General features: G+C 43.7%; 1 protein-coding gene across 3 annotated transcripts in view; it reads right to left on the bottom strand.

Annotated features, from left to right (window-relative positions):
• The window catches only part of NEBL (nebulette), a 200,336-nt gene that overhangs the window by 20,045 nt on the left and 158,564 nt on the right, over nt 1-21,727 (bottom strand). The window contains exons 8-19 of one of the 3 annotated variants that reach the window (XM_060248394.1): nt 17,678-17,785; nt 17,259-17,363; nt 15,303-15,407; nt 14,948-15,055; nt 13,941-14,051; nt 6,474-6,584; nt 5,870-5,980; nt 4,346-4,456; nt 3,969-4,079; nt 3,186-3,290; nt 1,402-1,494; nt 278-370 (exon numbers count right to left, since the gene is read on the bottom strand). The exons of the other annotated variants lie outside the window; for them this stretch is intronic. Of the exons in view, the coding sequence (XP_060104377.1) occupies nt 278-370; nt 1,402-1,494; nt 3,186-3,290; nt 3,969-4,079; nt 4,346-4,456; nt 5,870-5,980; nt 6,474-6,584; nt 13,941-14,051; nt 14,948-15,055; nt 15,303-15,407; nt 17,259-17,363; nt 17,678-17,785 (1,272 nt within the window). The remainder of the gene's footprint in view (nt 1-277; nt 371-1,401; nt 1,495-3,185; nt 3,291-3,968; nt 4,080-4,345; nt 4,457-5,869; nt 5,981-6,473; nt 6,585-13,940; nt 14,052-14,947; nt 15,056-15,302; nt 15,408-17,258; nt 17,364-17,677; nt 17,786-21,727) is intronic. 3 annotated transcript variants of the gene reach the window in all.

Raw genomic sequence — 21,727 nt, 5'->3', positions numbered from 1 at the left:
ACTGTACTACTCAACTGATTAAAAACAGTACAAAAAACTTTAGGGCAGATAGACAACTTTATCAGGAAATAAAAACCAAAAGACAAATTGTGGCAAAAGGAAATTTTTAGAATAACTGTCAAGTGCTTAATCATATTTGATTTCTTTAGGAATAAATCTATTTCTAATGAATTTTTAAAGATTAAAAAATCATGCTTAATGGAATACATCATAGAAAGGATAAATTAGATACTTATCCAAAACAATAAAATTCAACAAGAACCACCAAAGAACTTGCCGAGCTGATAAACTCTTGATTCTTCTTGACTCTCTCAATTTCAGGAGTGACACTCACAGAAGTAGCTTTGCTAAGCTGCCCTTTATAGTAAACCTAATAAGTTATAAAACAAAACACAAAGTATAGTATTTTGTGTGAACTATTACTAATTGTGTTTGCATTAAATACCACTTGGGACTAAAACTAAAGATTTTCAAACTGCTTTTGAATTTAACAAACTGTGCATAATATAATTTATTTTTAATATAGCTCACTCAGAACATGCACACAGAGATGAAAGATGTACATTGGGTGCCTATCTTTTACCAGGAGTGCTGGTACTTATCTTTAAAGCCCTAAGTGGTTTGAAGCTGGGATACCTGCATCATCTTCTGTATTGTCCATCAAAATCAGTTAAGCTCCTTATCTCATGCATTGCTTCTTGTGCCCCTGCCTATGTAAATGAGGTGGGTGGCAGCCATAGATGGTAGCTACATTACTACTTTTTAAGAAGCAGGCCAAAATATTTTTTAGTTCTGCTTTTATTGCAATTTATCTCCATGGCTATTATGGTATTGCTTTTATGCCCTCTTTTCATGCTAGGTATACACTCCAGGTTTTTGTGGTTGCTGTTTAAGATATTCCAGAATCCTGGGAGTGCATTACATGGTGGATTTGAACTTGTATGAATTGTATTTTATATATTTTAAAATTGTATTATCATTATTATGTTTTATCCTGTTCTTATACTAGTTATCCTGTAGGGAAGATACAAACTTACAAATATTATTCATGTAAACATATTGACTTTACAGTACAGCTGTTCCTATGCAAACTCAGGAAAGTTCAGTGTGTATTTTGGTATTTTTGATAGATTTTTTTATGGTTTTATCTGGGATTGCTCACTGCCTCACCTTGAGCTCTGGATCAGTATAAACTTTCAAATAAATAAATAAAATCTACGTTATAATTCTAGGATTTATGCAAATAAAACCCAGCCCACAGCTATGTTTACCATGTAAAACATTTTAAGAGCCAATGGTACGCATTTACCCTGAAGTAGATCTTAAAAAACAAAAGCAGCAACAATAATAATTACATTGTTACTACTACCACTATTATTACTTAACATTACCAAAACTTACTGTACTGATATTTTTCTGATTTTTCTTTACTCGCTCTATCTCAGGAGTCTCTTTTACTGCTGTGCCAGCATCTACTCCCTTCTTATAGAACACCTTCATTAAACAAAAGAAAAAAAATAATTATGAGCTTGTTTTTATAAAGCAGGCAATATCCCAAGAATTAATTTGCACTGCCTGTATTGTTGATGTTTTAAGCTTTCATAAGTCAGTTAAATTATCACAGGAACTAATAATGTTTTAATCTCATTTTCTTGTAATGTCTGATGAAAACTCACATTATGTCATTTTACTCTTGCATTAAATAACATTTTTACAATGGATTTACAATGTTGAAGGATTACTTCTGCAATAGAATGCAGCAAGACTATTGAAGTTCAATCTAGGCAAGATTCAAGTGATGGTTTGCAGAGCCACCTTAGCCAGAAAGAGAGGGGAAATTCTCTCTTGTGGATTTCAGATTATTATTGTAATTTTCACTTATATCTCTGAAGGTGCTCCTGAACTCAATGCAATGCTCATAATTTCATGATTTTGTGCTTGTTACAATCTTGACCAGTGTATGAAGCTCTCACTGCTTTAGACCCAACAAATATTATTCATGCTTATGGAATTAATGTTATAGCGCAATGTGGTTTATACTGCCTTGAAAACCTGTTATAGAACATGACAAAGTAGGAGTCACGTATCACCTTTAAGACCAACAAAGTTTTATTCAGAATGTAAGCTTTTGTCTGAAGAAGTATGCATGCATATGAAAGCTTACATTCTGAATAAAACTTTGTTGGTCTTAAGGGTGATAATTGACTCCTACTTTGTTCTGCCCACCTGGATCTATCTACAAAGAACATGACAGTTCCTTTCTTGACAGGGATCAACAAACTGTACTATAATATTGCAGGGACTATTCTAGCATGTTGCTGGACAAAACCATGATGCTCATCTGGCCTTCTCTCTACAACAGCTTGCTCTGAACATACTTAAAGGGAGGGGAAATTGTAATAAGAAAGATCTTGCTTTAGAAATGATGTCTAGCCTTCATGATTTAAGCATCTCTGAACCAATCCAAAATACTATTTAGTATTTTAATGAGCTTCCAACTTAAGAAAGGATGAGCTTCCAACTCAAGATGCCTTTCCAATACCAAGCGGGAGATGTTCTATTACTCCCTAGAAATACTCTAGATTACTTTAAAACCACTGGAATTTAGATTAATTTAAAATCTATATGAATTTAAAATCACTGGAATTGCAGCCCCTTATAACAGAAAAAAGTGAAACTTCTTTGTTTCAGAATATAACAAGCTAAGCAACAACTTAAATACTTAGATGCTTATCAGTGCTCTTAAAGAAATCCCTCAGGAATGACTATTCTCTATTAAATTAAAGCAACACAAAGTGAACAGGAATCAATTGAAACAAAAGACCTTTTGTATAATAGATGTCTTTGAAGAGTTGGCAACGTAGATTGTTTACATGTTCACAAACTAAAACTAAATTTATGCACTGCTTGTAAAAACTAGAATGAATATCAATTGAGATTTGGCAAGGGTAGTTGGAATAGTTTAGGAATTCTAACCATTACTGTCATAGATATATATTTTTTTCTTTTTTGAAGGAACAAATAGTACAGCCTTTGCCAAGGAAAGGATAAGCTATTTCCTTCACATAAGTGATCTGGGGACAATCATTTACAAATTTCTATTTTATCCTGAGACACAAAAGAGTTCATTTAACTTGGAACATTTCTAAAAGGTTTAGTCTGAAATGAAACCTGCTGCTACTCACAGTACTAATATTTCTCTGAGTGCTTTTAATCCTTTCCATTTCAGGGGTATCTGGTATAGCAGAATAGGAACAACGCATCTTCTCTGCTTCATCCTTATATTTCTTCTACAAAACATACATTTCACTTTTTGATTTAATATACCACAACACCAGCAACTGAACAATACATAAATTTTGACATAAACTGCATTCATGTATAATTTTATTGTATTGCACTTATACGTTGTGAGCCGCCCTGAGCCTGCTTGTGCAGGGAGGGCGGGATATAAATAAAAAGTATTATTATTATTCATATTTCCAATAAAATTAATGTTGAAATCAAAACAACAGTGGTTCAATTCAGATTTTAACACCAAACCATGGTTTACTACTACATGAATGAATCTTATACATATACATACTCCCTTCCCCACTCTACCCCTTGCACAGGGCAGCTAACAGTGCAATCCTAAGCAGGTCTACTCAGAATTCTATTAAAGTTTGCTCAATGGGACTTGCTCCCAGGAAAGTGCTTTTAGGATTGCACTGTAAATGAGTCACTTCTGTTTCAGTGCAAACCACAGCTTGTAGTCACATTCCAACTGGCACAGTATGCACTGAATGTCCAAACCACAATTGCAGACAATCTCTGATCCAACTTACTTTGTGCAGGAGACACTACTGAACTAAAAAGTAACACAGAGCAACCCTATGCAGAGTATCTCAAGTTTAAGGTCATTGATCTTTAAGAACTGCACTCTTTATTAAAGACGGCACTCTTTATTATTTGAATCCCCTACGCACTTGGCTGGCTATTTCAGAAGCTCTTTTTGCTCGCTGTATCTCTGGGATATCTGGGCCCACTTGCATTCCTTTTCCTTTTATTTCAGTCTCCAGATCTTTCTTATATTCTTTCTGCAAAAATTGAACATTAATGAATTCTTAGATTTACAATATGATTAGTCTTTTATATCAATGCAGCTAGAATAGTTCATGCATGCTGCTTTCAAAGCTATGCTTGCAACACAAACTAGATTTTGAGTCACTGGCTGTGCCTCTGAAGGATTCAGTTTGATTATCTTCTAGGCTTATTTCAAAATGATTTTATCAAAACACATTTTTACAGATCACTGTAATATTTTTACTGTAAATGTCACTGAAGTACAGGATTCTGAACTCACCTGACTTGCAATTTCAGAAGCTTTCTTAGCTCGTTGAATGTCAGGAATGTCCATGCTCAGCTGCATCCCTTTCCCTTTAAGTTCCATTTCTAGATGTTTCTTGTATTCTTTCTGTGAAGGGCACAACAGGCAACACTCAGATCTATAATACCAAAAGCTTTGTGCAGATTCTGCTTTAATCTGTGAGCTTTTATTAAACAGCACTCTTGAAGCTCAAAATGTCCTTCTATAAACTCAGAACATTGTAGAAGATACACATATCTACTAATTTAAACACCCTTTGACAAAACAAAAACATTGCAGTTTTTAATTTCAAATTATACCTGTTTCAATCACCTGAATCAAACCCTATGTTAATGAAGTAGTTTATATATTTGAACATTACAGATAATTGATGCAATCAAAATAATTGAGGGCAACTGTGGACAGGTTCATTCACTAGGGAAAGCATTCCTTAGTAGGAATAAAACCCCTTTTCTTTTCAATAGAGAATATATCCAGTATGGTTCACTGCTACCAGTCCAGACTGCTGTTAAAAACTGAAACACCATGGAGAACACACTTAGATGATGATGTAGGCAACCAGAAAATATATTATAATGCAATGTCTTCTAAACCTCTCTCTCTCAAAAAAAATCAACTAATACATTTTTACTGACCTAGATTAACAATTCCAAAAAGGAACGATTGTTAACAGAGATGAAAACATCAAAATCTATATGAATTAAAAGAGACTAACAGCATAATCCTAAACACAGTTTCACTCTAAGCCTATGAACTGCACCCTGAAATACAGATGATACTTAGGAAAAATTATCCCACCTTTCTGCTGAGTCAGAGTCACCAAGGGGCAAAAGTCAGAAAGGCTTAGGATACTTAGGAAAAATTATCTCAACGGATTGCTGGTTCAGCACCATGGATAGCACCCACCCCACCCACCCCAACTATTAAGCAGAGAGCAGAGCTAGATGTTAGGAAGGGAAAATATGGGTGCACTCCTGTTGTTCAACTAGTGGTTTCCTATGTAGTCATAAATGGATGTCTCCACAGGTCTGCCATAGAGAATTCTCAAACTTTTCCTAGGGCACAAAGTACCCCTTCTCCCCACACCTTTTGTGAGGGAAGGAGGGGTTCTCCTTTCCTTCAGTTCTTCAAAGTCCTTGCTCAAGAACAGGAAATTCCTGCATATGCAGGCAGAGAGTTCACAGCTGGGTTGAAGGCTGCAGAGCGGTCCACAGTTACAGGTAAGAGCAGCCTTGTTATCACTGTTTATGTATTTATTTATTTGGCTTGTATCCCGCCCTCTCCACCGAAGCAGGCGGTCACACAGCAAACCCACATGGGAGAATATTAAGTTGACTTATCTAGATAGGATAAGGGGGGTGTAGGTTAACATACAATTGCTTGCAATAAAGCCTTTTTGACTTTTGCCCCTTGGTGACTCTGACTCAGCAGAAAGGTGGGATATGTATTTAGTTAATAAACAAATAATAAAATGTACAGTTCTGATTCAGTTAAACAAACCTGACTTGCAATTTCAGATGCTTTCTTAGCTCGCTGCATTTCAGGTGTATCTGTACCAACTTGCATACCTTTCCCTTTAATTTCAGTCTCTAGGTCTTTTTTGTATTCCTTCTGTGAATACAAGCATATATACCTTGTTGAACTCACTTAAAAGAAAAAAAATCCAACAAATTATCTTCATAATTTATTTTTCTGAGGCATCTCCTGTTCTGAGTAGCACTCCCAAGCCGCAAACCTGGCTTTTCCCATCCAAGATAGGAGAGGTCTGAAATCCCTGGTCTACCTTTCTACTGAGAACTTCTTCTTATCACAATTAAGTTTTAACTAAGAATTGAAAATATTATTTGCATGCCTGTCAAAGATAAATTCTACCTATGTGTACAAACAAGATATTCAATGCAAACAACACATTTAATTTCAAATCAAAATTTCTGTTACGTTAAATAAAAACACGGCAGTAATGTAGAAGCATACAGTGGTTTTGTGAAAAATACAGCCATTATATTCTATTTGTTCTGAAGTATCACAAATCAATTTTATTTTGCTAAACAAGTCATGCCATAAAAGATATAAAACAAAATTTTAAATATTTTCTTTTACTGACCTCACTAACCATTTCAGACACTCTCTTTGCTCTTTGAATGTCAGGAGTTTCTGAAATGAGCTTAACTCCTTTCCCTTTTATTTCATTTTCCAGATCTTTTCTGTATTCCTTCTATAAAAACAGGTAGAAACAGTTTCAAAGCATGTACTTTTTCCATTGACTGTAAAAACTAAGAATACATTTCATTGGGTGCTTTGTGAAAAGTGCACTTTCCATGACATTAATAACCTTTACTAACATAACCTACCTCATTTAGTATCTGAGCTGCATTTTTCACTCTAATCAAATCTGGCGTATCTTCAAATACTGTCAGCCCTTTTCCTTTCATCCCTTCTTCCAAATCTTTTCTATACTCTTTCTGAAGGTTTAAAAAAAAGGTTTCACAGCTTTAAATCGTGAGCAAGATCTTGAAAAGAAAAACTTCTTATTAAATATTTCAAGGAATACTTTGAAAATCTCTATAAAATATGAATTAGACGGTGCACATTTATCATAAAATAGAATTGGGAAATCAAAAGATAGGATACACCTTAAGTGAAAAAGTAAGGTAATCTTTCCCTTGCTCCTGGAAAAAATACATATACTGCTACTACAGTTACACAGATACAATATAAAATAGTAAATGTGTGTGCTGCAGATGGTAGCACTGAAGATTACAGACAAGCAAGTGACGCTGCTACTCAAGTTCTACTAATGCCATCATTACCGGCAAAGTGCTGAATATAACACAGAGACATTTATCCAGAAATCAAACTTACTGTCATTGTAAGAAGCATATACAAGGATATTATACTGATAAGACAGAACAGGCAAGCCAGAGTTGCTACAATTATTCTGTTAACTGGAAGGAGAAAGACTAAGTTTTATGCTTTACTGATAAAACGACCCTTGGCACTTACCGTGAGGGGTCCTTCTCCTAAGAGGACAGGAGGACATCTTGGGTGTTTTCCCACCGTCCAATCAGGGAGGCAGGAATCTAAAAGATCTTCCCCTTCCTGTGGCTGTGGGAACCACCCCTCAGTTCGGGTGACTCCGAGAAGCAGTACGAAAAAACCCTAATAACTAATAAAAGAACTTCTCATGCAAACAGTTAACGGTACGTCAGCTACAACTGCCTAAGCGTGGCAGATTGAAATTCAAGGTAAACCCTAAAAAAGGAACGTAAGAGGAAAAACAGGTCCATGGCAATGGACATAAGTAGTAGAAAGTACCAGCAGTAGGTGTAGAATGAAGGAGTAGGAACAGGCTGCCCAAGGTAGGGCGATAGATGGGAGGGCAAGATGTCCTCCTGTCCTCTTAGGAGAAGGACCCCTCACGGTAAGTGCCAAGGGTCGTTCTCCCTAAGAGGCGGAGGACATCTTGGGTGCTCCCAGAGCAGTATTGTTAAGCAGGGTGGGGTCGCCCTACTCGGGCAGGACATGCTGAAGGATTCGCCTGCCGAAGGCGGCGTCTGCTGATGCGTAGACATTCAGTTTATAGTGCCGAATAAAGGTGGATATTGAAGACCACGTAGCTGCCTTGCACACCTCCTCGACAGAGGCGTTCTTATTGAAGGCCGCGTTGGCAGCTGAGCTTCTGGTCGAATGTGCCGTGATTCCTTGTGGAACTTTGAGGTGTAACGCCTTGTACGCCTCCGTTATGCACTGCTTGATTGCATAACTGATGGCAGACTTGGACATCTTCTGTCCCATCCTGGGTTCTGCCACGTTGACAAACATGGCGTCAGATTTACGCAATGTCTCAGTCCTAATCAAGTAAATCTTGATTGCCCTGCGCACATCCAAGGTATGCCACGTGCGCTCCTTCGGGTGCTTGGGATCTGGACAAAACGATGGTAGGTTGATCTCCTGGCTCTGGTGGAATCTAGAGGAAATCTTCGGGCGGAAAGTGGGATCCGGATAAAGAACGACCTTGTCCTTATGAAATACGCAAAGTTCCTTCCTGACCGACAGCGCACCGATTTCGGAGACCCTCCTGGCCGAGGTTATTGCCACCAGGAAAATCGTCTTCATGCGCATTATCCTTAATGGTACGGACATTAACGGTTCGAAGGGTGGATTGGTTAGAGCCGAGAGCACCGTGTTCAGACGCCAAGTGGGAAAGCGGTGCATTTGTGGTGGAGAGCTCAAGGAAGCTCCTCTAAGGAACCGCCAGAGGTGTGGGTGAGATGGCAGATGTACACCATCTACCTGATGGAGTACTGATGCCAGGGCCGCGACCTGTCGTCTGAGGGTAGCTGGTTTCAGTCCGGATCGGAGGCCGTCTTGAAGAAATTGTAGGATCCTAGGGACCGTAGGCTGTAGCGGGTCCACCTGTTTTCTCCTACACCACCTGTGGAAGGCCTTCCAAGACGCGTTATAGATCCGTGTGGTGGATTCTCTTCTGGAAGCTAGAATAGTATTGGTCACATTGCTAGAATAGCCTAGGTCTAGCAGTGATCTCTTCTCAACTTCCACACGGTCAGACTCAGCCATTCGGGATGGGGGTGCCATACTGGTCCCTGCAATAGCATGTCTGGTTGAACTGGCAGGTGGAGAGGTTCTTCTACCGACATCTGCTGAATTGAAGAAAACCAAGGACAACGAGGCCACCAGGGTGCAACTAGTATGACCTCGGCCCCCAGCAGGCTGATCTTCCTGAGCAACTTGGGAATGACCGGTATCGGGGGAAAGGCGTACAGAAGGTCCTGCGGCCATGGAGATGTTAAGGCGTCTGTGGCCTCCGCCCGACTGTGGTAGTACCTCGTGAAGAACCGAGGGAGCTGGTGATTCTGGTGAGACGCAAAGAGATCCAGAGAAGGTGGGCCGAAATGGTTCACTATCTTCAGAAACAAAGCCCTGTTGAGCGACCACTCCCCTGCTTGAATGCTCTCCCGACTGAGCCAGTCTGCTTGGACATTGCAGGCCCCCTTGATGTGCTCCGCTCTTATTGATTTTAAGTGGAGTTCCGCCCATTCGAATAACTTCGCAGCCTCCTTGTGGAGGGAACTGGACCTGGACCCCCCTTGATTGTTCAAGTAGGCTTTCACCGCTATATTGTCCGTTCGCACTAGCACGTGCTGTCCCGATACCTGGACCTGAAAGTAGAGTAGCGCCAATCGTATGGCCCGGAGCTCCAGAAGGTTGATTGGAAGAGTCGACTCCTTGGCTGACCACAGACCCTGTGTGGGAACCTCGTTGAGAGTAGCCCCCCAACCTGAGAGGCTGGTGTCTGAGAACAGTTGTAGTTCTCCCTCTGCGGCGTAGATTCTTCCCTGTCGAAGGTTGGTGGTCTTGGTCCACCATAGAAGACTCTCCTTGACCTTCCTCAGAACCGTCAGTGAGATGGCACATCTCTCCATGATGCGGAGTTGATAGGGTCGTAGAAACATTTGCAACTGTCTGGTGTGATGGCGACCCCACTGTAACGCCTCGAGATTCGAGATCAGGAGACCCATGAGCCTTGCTAGTGTCAGGAGCGTTGATGATGATCCCTGAATCACCTGCTGTACCAGTGTCTTGGTCTTTGAAATCTTGTCCTCCGGAAAGAATATGGAGTTCAGGTTGGTGTCAATTATCATGCCCAAATGTTCCAGTCTCTGGGTCGGATGCAGTTGGCTTTTGGATAGGTTTATTAAGAACCCGTGCTGTTGAAGGCAATTGACAGTGCGCTGGACGTCCAATTCCGCTTCCCTCCTCGACGAAGATCTTATCAACAGGTCGTCGAGGTAGGGGTGCACGTGGATTCCCCTCTATCTGAGGTGGGCTATCGGATTCACCAGGACCTTGGTGAACACCCGCGGTGCCGTCGCCAGGCCGAACAGCAGGGCCCTGAATTGGTAGTGTGATCTGTTCACGCAAAACCGAAGGAATCTGCGATGCGCGGGTAGGATCGGAATATGCAAATAAGCCTCCGTTAGATCCAGTGATGCCATGTAATCTTGGTGATGTAGGGCTTCTGTAATGGACCTGATGGACTCCATTCTGAAGTGTCGAAGTTTGATGTTCTTGTTCAGGAATTTTAAGTCCAGGATCGCCCTCCAGTCCCCATTCTTTTTGGGCACTGTGAAGAAGATCGAATAGACACCTTGATATCTCTGATTCAAGGGAACTTGTTCTATAGCTGCGATCTCTAGGAGGTGGTCTATAGCCCTGAGGGTAACATCCCTCCGACCCGGGTTCGAGCGAAGAGGAGAAACGATAAAGCGGTCTGGGGGTAAGCGCTTGAATTCTATCGGGTAGCCCCGAGAAACAATGTCCAGAGTCCATGAGTCCGCCCGTGACTCCCTCCAGGCTTGATGGAAGTGAAGCAAGCGGCCCCCTACTGGGATGTGTTCCCAGTCATGCCTTGCTGGGCTTGGGGCCCTTCTCAAACTTGTCCGATCAATTGGGCTGGTTCCTCTGGAAGCGGGGGTTGGAGAAGTTCTTGCAGAAAGTTTGCTTGGGTTGACTCCAGGATTGTCTTCTGTATTCTTGTTTAGGCTTGGAGCAGCTGGCTGCGGTACGAAAGGAACTAGAACCGAACCCCCGTCTGTCGGGGCGTCGCAGAAACTTTGGCATTGCTTTCTTTTTATCTCGCGTCTCCACCAGGATCTTTTCCAGTGAGTCCCCGAATAGCTTCTCTCCCTGAAAAGGATAGCCTGACACAATGGATTTTGAGTAATTGTCGGCTGGCCACGCTCTCAGCCATAAGCCCCTTCTCGCGACGGTGTTAGCTGCCATCGCCCTGGCTGAGAACGAAAGAGAGTCCAGAGAGGCGTCCGCTGAGAACTCTGCTGCCCGCATGAGTCTGCTGGTGCCCTCCAGAATTCTCTTATCCGTGTCTGGTACGAGTTGTGCTAAGCGTCTGACCCACACTATTGCTGCTCTAGCCACAATGGAAGTAGCGGTAGTTGCCTTGATGGCCAGGGCTGTGGCCTCATGACTCCTCCTCAAGGCCAGGTCAATTTTCCTATCCCAACTGTCACGGACTGAGCCCTGACCGTTCTCAGCTAGCAACCCCTGGGACTGTAGGGCTGCCACGGGAGCATCTGCCAGGGGTACCTGTAACATATCGTTAGCAAAGGAGGGAAGCTCATACAATTTCTTGACAGAATTGGGAACCTGCTTGCTGACGCTTGGTTTGGCCCATTCTGCTTTTAAATGACATTCAAAGAACTCTGGGAAGGGGAAGACGTTGTCCGAAGCACGGTGCCTCGGGAAGAACTCTGCATTTCCCTTGGGCTTATTTTTGGGGTTAGTCAGGGAACTAGTTGTTTCCTGTTCTTCAGGAGACCCCTGAAGGTCCAGTGCAGCTAGCACTTTGGGGAGAAGAGATAGAAACTCCTCTGGTTTGAAAAGACGTGAGGAGGGTTCTGGCACAGTAGTGCTCTCTATTTCTTCATCTGAGAGGAATTCACCCTCCTCCCATTCTTCCCCATAAGACTCCTCCGATAGAGCTTCATATGGGAGCCTCTCACCCTCCCGGAAATCACTGGCTGAGGAACCCCTTGGAGCCTTAGAATGCCCCCTGGATCTCTTGGGGGATGGAGATCTGGAGGAGGAAGCGTGGCTAGGGGACCTTGGTCTCTTGTGGGTGGCTGCCATAACTGCTGCACCCACAGTCTGTTTTATGGAGTCTAAAAATTCTGCAAACAAAGAGGGTCCCATGGTGGGTACGTTACCAGAGCCCCTCTGGGGCTGGTAGGTCTGCGGAGCTTCCTGAGTTGGCTGGTCATTGAAGGCGCTGGAGTCTCCCGCCTGGAGATTGGCATCCATCGTCCCCCGCCACTGGAGGCTGTCGGCCTGCCTGCCCGCTTCCTTTCGCGCCTTTTTGTGGCGCTCAAAATGGCCGTCGTGGCCGGAATGCAGCTCTGAGGAGGCCTCCTCCGCTGCAGAATAAGACCAGCGCCGCTTCCTTTCGTCTTTTCTTCTGCCCCTACAGGGCACGTTGCCGGCAGCCGAGGCAAGCCCCAAGGTCATGCTGGCTCCGGGAAGCGGCCTTTCGGCCCCGCGCGATGCGTCGGGCGCCGAGTCATCATCTAAAAAAGGATCTCTCCCCCGACGTGCCATCTGGCCTCTCTTCGCGCCGCGGCTTGCACTTCGCTCGCGGTTTTCGCGGCGCCGCTCCTCTCACCGAAGGAAAATGGAAGGGGGGGGAGGAGTAGCGAAAAGAAGAAGAGCTGGTGAGTGAAGGACAAAAGACTGCAGGCTTCAGACGAGGGGCGAGGTAGAATAATTAGATTAGGCTAGGAAGGAGAAGAAAAGGATCTGAGGAAAGTTTCTTTTAAAATTAGTCCACTCTCCAAGAAAAGAATAGGAGCCTATTCTAAACACTTGCTCTCCCTGTTGAGGCAGGAACAGAACTGAGGGGTGGTTCCCACAGCCACAGGAAGGGGAAGATCTTTTAGATTCCTGCCTCCCTGATTGGACGGTGGGAAAACACCCAAGATGTCCTCCGCCTCTTAGGGAGAACAGGCCACTCTCTCCATTTACCTTCATGCATTTTCTTTATGCATCTTCAAACAACAGACAAACACTCAGTCCATGCATCATGCTAAATCACAGGTAAGGAGCTTAACTATGGTTTGAGGTGATGTTCAGAATAAACAAAACACAGCTTGTGGTTGGTCAGCAAACCAGAATGAGAAAATGCAGCTCAACCACAGTTTGCAAACTATACACAGTGCCTCATATAGTTTCACATGGTGACCAAATAGACAAATCATAGTTATAGCCATGTCTCTCCACTTCTGGAAGGGGTAGATCCATGAAAACAGGAATGGAATTTAAAAGCTGAATACTAAGAATCCAGAAGAAGATACCAGCAGTTGTACCGTTTTATACCATGGCACAGAGTGGTAAAGCTGCGGTACTGCAGTTTGAACTCTCTGCTCACAACCTGAGTTTGATCCCAGTGGAAGCTGGTTCAGGTAGCCAGCTCGGGTTGACTCAGTCTTCCATCCTTCCGAGGTCAGTAAAATGAGTACCCAGCTTGCTGGGGGGGAAGTGTAGATGACTGGGGAGGGCAATGGTAAACCACCCCATAAAAAGTCTGCTGTGAAAATATTGTGAAAGCAACGTCACCCCAGAGTCAGAAATGACTGGTGCTTGTACAGGGGTCCTTTCCTTTCCTGTTGCACATTTTGAAGCTTGTATCAGGATTGTGAACTATGGTTTTGACATGTTGACAGTGAATTCAGTACAGAGTTTGGACAAATAGCAGCTATTACACAAATGCCAGAGTAACAGTGGCTCTGAGTAATTTGTTCCACATTGGTTTCCCAAGATTTCTGGGATTCCTGGACATGGCACAAGGGAAAATTGAAAAGGAAGGAATAAGGATATGATGATAATTAGGGGAACAGTCCATAAATCACTGCAATGTAGTTTCCATACTGGTAAACATACATATAAGATTTAATTCAGGTGTGTAGCCATGTTGGTCTGAAGTCCACTGGTACCTTTAAGACCAACCAAGTTTTAAGTTATTTTATCTTTTCACTTTTACCTCTTTCAACAGTTTGGTAACATTTTGCACATGCAAAAATTCTGGAGTCTTGTCTAAATCCAATGATGCCTTTCCTTTGAGTTTATCTTCAAAATCTTGTCGATACATTTTCTGTGTAGTGAGACAAAACTGCTGCTGTTTATTAAACATAGGGGAAGCGTATGCAAGATGTGTAATGATGTTGAATCAAGAGGTATATGATTTTCACCAACATAAATAATCAAACATAAATAAAACATAAATAATCAAAATATTTGAGGAATATCTGAGTCAAAAAGCTACCATTATACCAAATGGGAGTCAAAGAACTGTCCTGACTTATACCATGTACCCAGGAGGAGATTCTATATTAAGAGCTCCATCGCAACATATACTTCTGAAAGAAGGAAGCTTGCAAAAGCACTATGTAATATGCCACAGTGCTCTGCTACTTGGAGGGGAAAACAGTAAAAATGTCACTAAAGCAGGAGTTTCCAGTGCGGTGCCCATGTATACCATGGTGTCCATTTATAACTTTCCTGGTGCCCACCAAGTACGGTATTTTTAGAAAGAAGGTTGGGCTGGGGGGGGGGGGCTTTGACCCAGCAAGGCTTCTGATTGGTCACTACAGATTTGATTGATGGTGCATATTTTTAAAAATATCGCTTTGCTAATAGCTAAAGGACCTTCACTGTGTAACTGAGGGTAAGCTGCAGCAGCCATTATGTGACTGGATCTGCCTCTGGCAGCAGCCATTTTGTGGTTGCACCCACCATACTGTGTCAGAATTCCACAGGTGCTTTAAGGCTTGAAAAGTTTAGAGACAGGTGCTTTAAGGCTTGAAAAGTTTAGAGACCCCCCCCCCAAACTAGATAAACAAAAGACCATCATTTATCTTAAAAGAGCACTTTGGATCTCAACTAATGGAGGAGAGCATAAGAACTTACAACTTTTACTCCCATACAATTACATACAATATAGTAGTGATAGTACCATGGTAATACGGTTTCCATAAACATTCCACCAACCTTGCTTTGAAACCTTTGAGCTTGCTTCAAAACTTGGTATGCTGGTGTATCTGAAAACTCTAGCATTGACTTGCCTTTAGATTTTTCATATTTTTCTTTATACTTAACCTAATAAAATAGAATATTGAGCACAACTGTAGCAATTTTTTAAAAATTGACATTTTGCTCATACATATACAGAGAATGCAAATTTCACATACAAAGGAGCGTCTCTGTTTTTCACAATGCATGGAAATGTTTCATATGTGCACAGGGATTGTCCTTTGCATATTCAGAGTTTTGCTCTGCTTATAGAGTATATAACATTTGCTCCCTGAACGTGCAGAGCAGTGGCTTGTGAAAACTGCATGCATACCTGACTTTGAAGAACTGCATTTTCTTTGTGGAGCAGCTGATCAACTGTATCTGGTGCAAAATGATACAGTCCCTTACTTTTTTCAAACAGTTTCTTATATTCATACTGAAACAAAGAATACCAAAACATATCTGTGTATATATACAAGCCAAACAACTATCAGTTAGCTCAGTTTCTCTATACAGGATAAAAACATTTTTAAAAATAATTTCTATTTTTCTAATATTCATTGCAAAATTGTAAAACAGTTTTTTAAAAAAGCAATCTATCACTATGATTCAGCAAGACCAACATGCACAAGGAAACCCCACTCAGGGCAACATGTGTGTTTCCAAGTCTTGACAGGATCACGCAAGCAGCAATAAAGTGCTGACAACCTCTTAGGGGAAGCAAGTCCAGGGGCTTTCCACCTTTCCACCAGACCCACGGATCAAAGCTACTGAAGTTACTGCACAATCCACTCATTCAGTAGGCACATGCTACAGCATACACTCACTTCACTGCAGCTTATGTACAGCTTTGGAGCTTGGCATTATGGTTTGTGAATACAAACAACAAGAGCCTAGATTCTAAATGTAAACTGCATTCTCATGTATGAAAGGCTTCCATTTCTGATAGCAGCCTTTCACACTTCAGGTTTACAGCTCTGAGGATATCAGACTTTTAGAGGTAGATTTTAAAGTTAGTAGCCTGATGGTGAAATAGAATGTCTTTGGATCCCAAACTAAGCCAATACAACTATTTTGGGGGGTGGGGGAATTATTCATATATTAAGAGCTCAGATCAGACAGTATCTGATTGCCTCCTAGTGGAAGCACTGTGAAATCATTACATATGAGAAAACGAAAATACTCTTAGACAAAACATGAAGCTTAGAAAGGTCACTTTAAAATACATTATAATACTAAATCACAAAGGGCAAAAACTGGCACCCAAAATCCTGTATACAACTGGTCCATTGTAACCTATCTTTTTGGCAGCTATTTAACACAACTGTTTGAATTGTGTACAATTCCCACTGAGCTATGGTTAATGTAACCGAAATAGAGGTAATAGTTCAAACTCTGGAAATAATTTTAAGTCTGTATATAATGCCAACATGTAGCAGGTCAAATAAGCCAAACATATTTCATGGAGAAAAACTAGTTTTGTTGTCAATTCAGACATATTTGTTTGGCACTTGATTACTTCAACATCAAGCCATATTTGAATATGTGATAAGAGGATCTTTCACAGTGATAAACGCAAGAAAATGACTCTGCAGCAGGTAATGAGTTTGGGGCCAGCGGGGCTCTATAAGCCCAAACCTCAGATTGAGGCAACTATTCACATCTGTTATGGCTCAGTAGTTTAACACATTAACTTCTATCCCTTGTTTTGAGCCAGTAAAGAACCACTGGGGATAGCAGCTCACTGGGGAATTTACCATGGGAAATGCAAAAATTCTGTGCTAGCCAGAGTCTGTTTCAAGGAAGGTACTTTAGTTGTGTGTCCAATGCCAGCACTCTCTGGGTCAGACCACTGCAGTGTTTTCTCCATATTAGCTAGACTTAGACATGAGCTTGTAGCCATATCCCTCAAAAATATTGTGTTTTGTAATCTCTGCAGCTGTGTCTATTTCATTCTTTGCTTTACAGCAGAAAGAGTCACCATAAAAGGAGGCAAGATCAGATGCTGAGTTGCACATCTTGCAATGGAAGACATCAAGTGGTGCAACATGCTATTGTGAAGTCTCCTGGCACTCCATTCTGAGGCACAGAATGAGTCTTGCACAACTTCCATCCTTCTTATTTCCCAAAGAAATGTATCTCTATCACTGGGATACTTTGCTCTGCTCTTTTTTTTGGCATCAGGTTAAGATTTTCACAGTATCTCAGGGGGGGGGGGGATACCAGCCACCATGGAAGTGCAACTAGATTCATGTTAAAATTCTATAAATGTAAAAAGCCAACTTACATTACTATGGATTTTGCTAGCATTCAAAACATGTTCTAAATGCAGTAAGTTTGGAAGAGGAGATGTTGACTCATGGAGACTTTCCAGGTCTTTTTTGTACTTCACCTACAAGAATAATAATACACATGTTTAGAGAACAAAAGCAAAGAATAGTGAAATGCACAGGTTCATTTTCGCTCAGCAGAAAAGCAGATTCTGCTTTTCATTATTTTCCTGCCATGCAGAATGACCATTAGGTGGCACTCATTTTCTATTGTGTGGCAAAAAAATAGCCATAAATTATTCCACTCTGAGTGCAGGAGTGAGTGTTAACCCTTTCAAATAGAGTGTGTTAAGCAAAAGCTACAGTAAAAGAGAAATCTCATTGAACACAATGGGAGCAAATATTTTCTGAAGTTGTGCTAGGACAACCAACTTACATTACTTGCTAAGGCAGATGCAATTTGTGCTTGCTTGAAAGAGGCACTTTCCAAAGGATTGAAAGAGTGATTCTTCATATCCTTAACAAATTGCTCTTTGTATTTAGCCTGAGAAATAAATATATCATATTAGGAGCTTACAATGAATAAATCTAGAGTTTATCAATATTTTGTATTCAAAGCATATTCTAAACTATCAGTTATATAACTGCAAACAAAGCCACACACAGAAGTAGGTCTAAGTCCTATCACAGGGGTCCCAGAAGATAATGTTTGGCAATTCCTGGTCTGCCCCATGGCCTTTTACCTATCAGGTGCTGCTGGGCTCCATCTGATTCCCCATGCTAATTAATATCTATATGAAGCCAATGGGAGAGGGCTGCAAAGTTACCAGTATGTGTATGATCCCCAGTTCTACCTTTCTTTTCCACCTAATTTGGAGGATGCTGTTGATGTTCTGAATCAGTGCTTGGAGTTAGTAATCTGCTGGATCAGGGTAAACAGGCTGAAATTTAATCCTGACAAGACAGAGTTTCTCTGGGTTAGTAGAAAGGCAGACCAGGAACTTCAGATCTTCTCTGTCTTGGATGGGGGTTATACTCCCCTCAGTGCCGCCGCTGGGGGTTCTCACACTCCAGGCAGAGCTCCATCCCCTGCCCCACCTTCCAGTGGGGGGGAGGCATGGCAGCTGAATATGCTTGTGGCTGCAGTGGGCACGCTCAGAGCCTGGCTGCCCCTGACCCCACTCATCCTTCCCAGAACCGGGAAGTCTGGGCAGGACCGGGGCAGCAGCAAGTGTGTTTAGACCCAGGCTCTGAGTGTGCTCATTGTCGCCCTGATCCTGCTCAGCCTTCCCAACAGGGGTGTGCATTCGGTTCGGCTGAACCGAAGAAACCACAGAATCAGCCCTGATTCGGAAGTATTCGGTGCTATATACTTCCGAATCCAATCTGCAGCCATAATACGGGAGCCGTATATGGAACTCCATGGAAAAGACGGGAAATGAGCTTCTGCAGCCTCAGGGGAGCTGCTTACCTGCTTTCCCGCCTTTGGAAGCCTTTTCCCGCCTCTCCCATAGCCTCCCTGTGATCAGGGAGGAAGGGGGAGAGGAGCTCCAGTAGCCAATCCAAATGCATGCTTGGCAGGGCTGTTGTGTAGCTGATAGCTGAGCTAATCCCCTAGCCATCAGCAACATTGTTGTTCTTTTGTTTACTTGGGTATCCAAGTAAACAGTGTTCTCTGGCCAATCACAGAGCAGTGGTATTTTTTGAAACTGCTCTGTGTAGGGCCAGAGAACCTTTTTAAGGAGTCTGCCTGGCTGGACTCCATTCCATTGCTGCTGTGCTGGTGTTCTTTTAAAGAGACTAGGGTTGCAGTGCATCTTGATTTCAGCCACTGAAAGCTGGTGCATCCTTAGATTTCCATAGGGTAAACCACAGCTTCTCTCAAGTTATAGGGGACACCTGATTTCTACTTTGCAAGGAAATCCGGTTTGTCCCAGGATCTAGTTAGGAGAAGTTTAACCAGGAGGATATAACAAGGATTGCCTTCATCTCAAGGTAGCCTTTTAAAAACTGTAGCCAGGCAGGATCACCTAGTCTCCTAAACTTTAGCAGACTACTACTACCCCAATCCAAAGAAGGACAGGTTAGGGACCAAAAAAACAAACACGTTTTGGTGGGAGGGTTTTTAAAAAGAAGTCAGGGCACCTGTTAGTTCAAGGTACAGTGCAGTGAGTTAGGTTTGTAAAAAACCCCACTCTCAGTTCAGGTTGTGTGAGACTGGCCAAGGGTGACATGAGTGATAGGCAGCAGAAGAGGGGCCCTAGGGGCAAGGCCAAGGAGAAGACTAGAGGGGTGGAGGGGAGAGAGAGGGGGAGGACTCAGGTTCCCCCCCTCCACCTGTGCGAGGACCACTCAACAGCCACCTTCCACCACTCTGACCTCTAGCCGCCTTGGGCCCTTCATCGAGGCTGCTGCTGGGCCGCCCCCAGCAGAGGTGCCATTAGGTGCTGGCACTAAGGAGGGGTCTGCTGCTCAGGCAGTCTTTCCTCCAGCTGATGTCGCTTGGCCTCAGCAGCCGGAGGAGGGGCAGCAAGAGCAGCCGTCCTTGGAGATGAGCTTTGGGAACAGTTTTCTGTCCAAAATGATCACCCCAAGGAGGGTGCAGGGTGTCATGCAGGAGCTGGAGGAGAAGATGGTTGAGGAGGACCAGCCCTCTTCTTCGGTTCCTTCGGGCACCAGCAGTCCTTCAGGGGATGGCCAGGAGGGGAGGCCGCATGGGGTGGAGGGGAAAGAAATGGAGGCACACAAGGTGTCTCCATCTCTGCCCACTTCCCCCCCGGTGGCCAGCCCCTCCTGCCACCCCGAGATACGATGTGTCTGCCCCGAGCACATCATAGGAGGTAGCTCCAGACACCCAAGCTGCCGGTCAGCTTGGGCATCTGTACACCTCTGAAGTCTGGAAGCAATTCCGACTTATGGAGGATCCACGCTATGCGCAGTGCCAGCTGTGCAGGGCCCCGATCAGTTGTGGGCGAGACCCTGCCCACCTGACTCCGGGGGGGATGCGGCACCACCTGCTGAAGCACCATCAGGCAGTGTTTTTTAAGGGGAAGAAGCAATCTGGTGCTGGGGTGCCCAAGCGGCCAACACCACCCAGCCAGGAAGTCCGCCCCATCATGACTATCTCCAGGAGAGTTCTGTGGCAGTGCAGGGACGCCAGCCATCTCTGCCTGAGATATTTGGTAAGGGTGGTGCCTGTGTGCCAAGAGGGGGAATCAGATACTGCAGGAGGCTGATCGCCTGGAACCTTGCCAAGCGGGAAACCCATGGGCTTCCATTTTCAGTGGTCAAGAATCCTGAGGTGATAGGGTTGCTCAAGTACCTGGCGCCCTGGTACAAAGTTCCTGCTAGAACCACCATTAGCAGGACCATTGTGCCATCTGTTTTCAGGGCAACCAGATCTGTGGTGAAGAAGCATTTGTTCCGTGCTGCCGGGGGGACTGTTCATTTCACCTCAGATATCTGGAGCTCCCAACATGCATTCGAAGGGTATCTCTCCCTGACTGCACATTGGTGGCAACCCAGTGAGCTGCAGGGTGGGAGTTGTAGTAGCAGCAGGCAGGGTCAGGGCCACCAGGCTGGCTATCACTGGGCCTTGCTGCACGCAGAAGCAGTTGACGTGCCGCACATGGCGGACACTCTCAAAGCCATCCTCTCACAGCAGTTAGAGGGCTGGGTAGGCAGTGGGGATGTCGCCACAGGCTTCGAGGTGACTGATGGTGGCTCCAACATCAAGGTGGCTGTCCAGCATCAGGGCCTACAACGCCTTCCTTGCATGGCCCACCTTCTCCACCTTGTGGTTAAGGACGCATTGGGACAGACGAAAAACCAGGATCGTTGGTATCTAGCCGCAACCCATGAGTACCAACTTCTGCTCCAGAAGTGTCGGCACATCATGGGTCACTTCTCATGCAGCAATATGGACTCATATCAGCAGCGTGAGAAACAGACACTGACAGGCATGCCAGGGCACCGCCTGATTGGTGACGTCAGCACATGCTGGAACTCCACCTGTGCTATTCTAGAGTGCATGGTGGAGCAGAGAGCAGCCCTGGATGCCTTTGTCTCTAAAACGAGGGTCTTTTGGGATGAGAATCGTCTCACCCAAGAGGATTGGGTGGTCATTTCTCAGACTGTGGAGGTTCTTGGGCCCTTCAAGACCCACACAGAAATGCTCTCATCTGACACGGCGAGCATGACACTGGTTGTCCCCATGGTCCACATGGCCCGTGAGGACCTGGCCTCGTTTCTAGTGCCAGTTCAAGGCCGTGCAGATGTTCTTCCAGTGGTGCGTGCCCTGGTTGTTAGGCTGCAGGAAGGGTTTGAGGCCCGCTTTCAGACTTTCACCCAGGATAAGGTCTACATGATGGCGACCATGTTAGATCTGCGCTTTAAGAGCACGATTGCCGAGCGGGCCAATGAGCTCAATTGCTGGCAAGACAAGCTCTCCCAGAAGGTCAAGTGCTGCAGAGTCAGGGCAGGCCCA

The sequence above is a fragment of the Heteronotia binoei genome, chromosome 10 (genome assembly GCF_032191835.1).
Source record: "Heteronotia binoei isolate CCM8104 ecotype False Entrance Well chromosome 10, APGP_CSIRO_Hbin_v1, whole genome shotgun sequence".
Classification (NCBI taxonomy): domain Eukaryota; kingdom Metazoa; phylum Chordata; class Lepidosauria; order Squamata; family Gekkonidae; genus Heteronotia; species Heteronotia binoei.
The sequence above is the reverse complement of the archived record's forward strand: the minus strand, read 5'-3'. Positions and strand labels throughout refer to the sequence as shown.